Here is a 5100-nt window from a genome sequence, read left to right as displayed (position 1 = left end):
GGTGGGGTGGGGGCGGTGTCTCCAAAATCCTGCTCTTGGGCATCATTTGATGATCACCCCCATTAAACTTGGGAGGAATAATTTGAAAGTTAGTGAGTATGGTTGGAAATTCGGAAGACCACTATAGATCTTATATTAACTCTAGAAAAGTGGGTACAAACGGACGGGCGATCAGCCTTCTAAAGAAATGATCCTTGGGTTGATAGAACTTCTCTTGTCATGAGTCAAACCACCAGGAGGGCAGGAAAGAGTTCCGATACCAGCTGCATCTTTCTTAAGAGGAGAACCTTGTTAGCGTTAGTTATGAGGCGCCTCAGTCAACTCTGTAACCTTCCAGTTGTCTCTTCAACCTACGCTCTGAAGGTCAATACTGAATCAACACTTTCCCCCTCCTCTATGAGGGAGACTCGAAAAGTTTGTGGGAGAATTCCGTTATATTTTCCATATTCCGGTGAATTTTGGAAGTACTTTTGTGTAAATAAAAGCACTTTTATTTACTTTTGGAAACACAAAAGTTTAAAATAGCTGTCTAATAGCAGAGGAAGGAATTTTCTAAAAATAACAATAAAGAGATTGTGAAATATTATAATCCTACTGGAAATATTAACTGATGAGGGGACAATCAAATTTAGAGAAGTAAAACATTTTTTATGCCTATGGGCTGACCAATTTAGAGAGCCTTACAATCTTTCATTATTGTTCAGATTAAACCATTTATTAAAGATACATAAGTCCAATCTGGTAATATCCATTTACTATTTTTTACTAGAATTTGTGAAGTGTAATAATTAGTCCGTTTTCCTCTATTTTGAAAGTATTAGTTTAGCTGCAGTAGACAGCATCTTTCTCCATCTCTTTGCTTATAACCATGTCAGAAACAATATTCACTTAGAGACCAACTAGATCCTCAGTGGAAGTCATAACCGCAGGGTCAAATTCAAGTTTATCTTCCATGCTCCAGAACTCTGAATAAGGACTCATTAAGGAAATGAGATACCCACAGTGTAGCCCTGGGGTCTCTCAAGGAAACAAATTCACTCAAATGTAAGGGCCATTACATTTATCTGGGTTACTAGCGGGCTGTTGGGTAAGTATTTGGACGGCTAACCTCAAGATAGGCAGTTTAAACCCTCCAGCCACTCCGTGGGAGAAAGGTGAGGCAGCCTTCGAAACCCACCGAGATGGTTGCTTTGCCCCAAAATCAATTCGATGGCCTTGAGTTTTTTGGTCAAGTTTACAATTAATATACAAGAAGGCTTCAAACTGTTCACAGAAAAATGAAATGGAAAGAGAATAGCTTTTTTCCCACCAACGTTTTGAAGTCCCATGGTATTGTCTTCTTTTGTAAAATTTTAAGATGTTTATTTTCCGATTCACTTTGCATCCATTTGGTTATATGATTTCCTGGCAAGAAGTATTACTGCCCTCTTTCCCAAATACTAGCTTTATTCAAATTATAAAATTGACTGCAATGAAATAATATAGCTTGAGGTTTCACCTTGAAAGGGAAGAATACTTAAATTAAGAGCATATAGCGATTACACATTGGGCTGCTAATTGCAAGGTCAGCAGTTTGAAACCAGCAGCCACTGTGAAGGTGAAAAATGGAGCTGCCTACTCCGGCAAAGAGTTATAGCCTCAGAAACTCACAGGGGCAGTTCTACCCTGTCCTGTAGGGTCACAATGAGTCAGCGTCGACTCCGTGTCAGATGGGAAGTTACACATCGCTGCTGAATCCATCACTCGTGTGTTCACACTCACGCAGAGATCACTGAAGAGATGGATTTTACAGCCAAGTGTGGCAAAGCAACAAGACAGTGCCCAGCTATCAGAAGGAAGAGCTTCTCTGGTCTTAGAGGCTAGTCTTCAAACAAGCAGCCATCTAAGTGAAATATCGACTAAGCCCACACAAAGGAAGCACACCGACCTACGTGATCCAAGGATTAGAAATAATAAAATCCAAATCTCCATGGATTCAGCCGCTGGTGCATCCCCTCTGACCGTGGACCAGGGATGTGACTAGCCTTGCTAACATGCAGAGTGCATTGGGAAGTGGATTGATGCAGATGCAGTGAGGTTCAATTTAGCACCCTATCATTTGATCTCCCTTATTTGCGGGAGACAGACTGGGCTTAGTCATAAAGATGTGCAGGATCAATAACGGTTTCAAATGAAATCCAAACTGCCAAGGAGTTTATTAAAACCATCGAGCATGCAGGGAATGAGTATCAGATGGCATTTAATGAAAGCGGTCAGACCATGGCAGACACCACTTTTAAGAACTTGCACCGGCAGCTTCCAGTGACTTTGCCCCAAATCTGCAGGAACAAGGTACTCGGCTACAAGACTGGCAAAGAAGTGCGGAATTATAAAGGCTGAATGTAGTAAGATTCTTCCGTGTGTGGCTGGAGGGAAAGGGGATTCACCATGTGATCATCTGATACCTAGGTGGTCTACAAGCAAGAATGGTATTTTACTAGGGCTTTCAAAGTAAACGGAGCTCTGGTGGCGTAGTGGTTATGTGTTGGGCTGCGATCTGCAAAGTCAGCGGTTTGAAATGACCAGCCGCTCTGCAGGAGAGACAGCACTTTCTGTTCCTCTAAACAGTTGCCCTTGCAGAAACTCTCAGGGGCAGTTCCACCCTGTCCTCTCGGATGAAGCACTGATACATCAAAGTCCTTAAAAACGAGGCCATTTTTCCTCCTCCCCCACGATCATGATCCCCATTCTACCTTGCAAGTCTGGCTAGACCAGAGGATGTACTGGTACAGATAGGGACTGGAAACACAGGGAATCCGGGATAGAAGATCCCTTCAGGACCAGTGGTGAGAGTGGCGATGCTGGGAGGGTGAAGGAAGGGAGGGTTGGAAAGGGGGAACCGATTACAAGGATCTGTATGTGACCTCCTCCCTGGGGGACAGACGGCGGAAAGGTGGGTGAAGAGAGACGTCGGACAGGGCAAGATATGACAAAATAATAATTTATAGATTATCAAGGGTTCATGAAGGAGTGGGGAGCAGGGAGGGAGGGGAAAAATGAGGAGCTGATGCCAGGGGCGTAGGTGGAGAGCAAATGTTTTGAGAATGACGAGGGCAATGAATGCACAAATGTGCTTTACGCAATTGATGTATGTATGGATTGTGATAAGAGTTGTATGAGCCCCTAATAAAACGATTCAAAAAAACAAACAAACAAGCAAAAATGAAGCCATTTATAAGACTTGGGCACGTAAAATGATTCTATTGAGTAAATTTGGAGGTTTTTGTTTCTTCTTCACCCACTCATCTATCTATGGACTCAGACAGCATCTGAAGAGAAAGATGGGGTGGGAAGGAGTTAGCATGATTTAATTTTCTTCTCATAACAGATAAACCAGCAGCACTGGTGCCGCAATGATTATGCATTAGGCTGCTAACTATAAGGTCAGTGGTTTGAAACCACCAGCAGCTGCACAGGAAACAGGTTCTCTACTGTAAAGAGTTCCAGGTTCAGAAACAGGGGCATTTAGACCCTGTTCTAAAGGGTCATCTTGAGTCATAATGGACTCGAGGTTGTTGTTGTTGTTGTTGTTGTTGTTTGGAACATGGAAGGAAGAAGGAAGTTCCCTATCGCAGGAGAGGTGGCCTGTAGTGTCAGGAAAGTTTGGTTCGCTTTGTGATGAACAGAGATTATTTGATGACTGTTCTCAGTTAAATAGTGTCTGAATCTGAGATAAGGGGGGTGGTGAGGACATGGGCAGAATCGCAGCAAATTCTGATCACAGGCATCGATGACGTAAAATTCCAAATGCAAAGAGGAGGAATAAGAGAACGCTTACCTGTCTGATTCTGGCAATGAACCGGAGAAAAAGAAATATCATCCAGGGCCACATACCCTCCTTTGGGACCATTGAAAGCAACTTCGAAAATCAGCTGCAGAGGAAAATGACATTGGTCACATGATGGTGTATTTTGTATTCGGCTTCGCACTTTGAGCCACGGTTTAAAACAGCTTGTCTGTCAAGGTAGGGGAAGCGGAGTACTACACGGAACCAGGTGCATCAACACAGGAGTTTGGGTCAGCACCCTCTTCAAAGGGTGCCCACCACGCCACAGTAGGTTTTGCTTTACTGGTGGACTTTTTAACCTTTCCTCGAGTGTCGGCTGATATACCTATGACACCTGGTCTTATGAACTTCAGTGGAAGGAAAACCAGGTGACATGCCAAGAAGCAGGCTGGCTTCTCCCCCCTTGGGTTCACCAGAAATGAAGGCCCTCTAAGTCCTTTCCTTCTTCCTGTGTGGAGTTTTATGTGAGGCTCTGGGTAAAAAGACATCGCACTCATAGGCGACTTCCCTGGTGGCCAGAACGAGGCAGGCCTTGGGCATCAGTGTTTAGGGTTTCGGCATGCCCAGGCGTGCTGGCTTGGTTAGAAAGAGCATCTCATGAGCCCACTCTCCTTACTTTTGTTCTCCCTGCCACAGACTGAGTTCCACATGGCCCTTCTGCCCATGAGCATTGGGGATCAGGCATGGTTTGCGTAGCAGTCACTGCTGGGAAAATCACTCGAGTGTGCAGTGCACTTGGGGTGAACTGACCACCTGAGAAGCTATAGTGTTGAGCCGGGGTTGCAAACACAGACACCTTCAAGGGCCAGACAGGTAAATACACGGTGGCACAGCCCGGAAGAATGTGGTTTGCAAAATGGAGGGGCCAACCGCTGTCTACAGGAGGTGCTGCTGCTCAACTTCTGTCCATCGCTGGCAAGTGGGCATTGAGGCGGCCAGTCTCCACCTCTGGCACATTGTGGAGAGGACTTAGATCTCTCGGTTTTATGTAATATCTTTGGATTTTTCAATGTTGGTGATTCAAACAGTAAAGACCCAGATCAACCACTGCAGGCTGGGTTTGACCCATTGGAGCTTCCAGTTTGCAACCCCCTTGTGAAGAGAACCGTGTCTTGGAGGCAGACAGACCCGAGTTCAAATTTCATTTCCATCGTACGCAAGGCAGGTGACCTTGGATAAACAGGGAAGCCTCCTGGGATTTAAATTTTCTTATCTGCAAAACAGGCCCAGGAGCACTTATCTTGTCGGACTCTTGGGGAGATGAAATAAAATAA

General features: G+C 44.7%; 1 protein-coding gene across 1 annotated transcript in view; it reads right to left on the bottom strand.

The window, feature by feature from the left end:
- The window catches only part of MAMDC2 (MAM domain containing 2), a 207238-nt gene that overhangs the window by 92266 nt on the left and 109872 nt on the right, over positions 1–5100 (bottom strand). The window contains exon 7 of the mRNA XM_004713825.2: positions 3818–3911. Within this exon, the coding sequence (XP_004713882.1) occupies positions 3818–3911 (94 nt within the window). The remainder of the gene's footprint in view (positions 1–3817; positions 3912–5100) is intronic.

The sequence above is a fragment of the Echinops telfairi genome, unplaced genomic scaffold, assembly GCF_000313985.2.
Source record: "Echinops telfairi isolate 266 unplaced genomic scaffold, ASM31398v2 ScPeMD7_22;HRSCAF=79, whole genome shotgun sequence".
NCBI lineage: Eukaryota > Metazoa > Chordata > Mammalia > Afrosoricida > Tenrecidae > Echinops > Echinops telfairi.
This window is presented reverse-complemented; position numbering and strand designations above follow the sequence as displayed.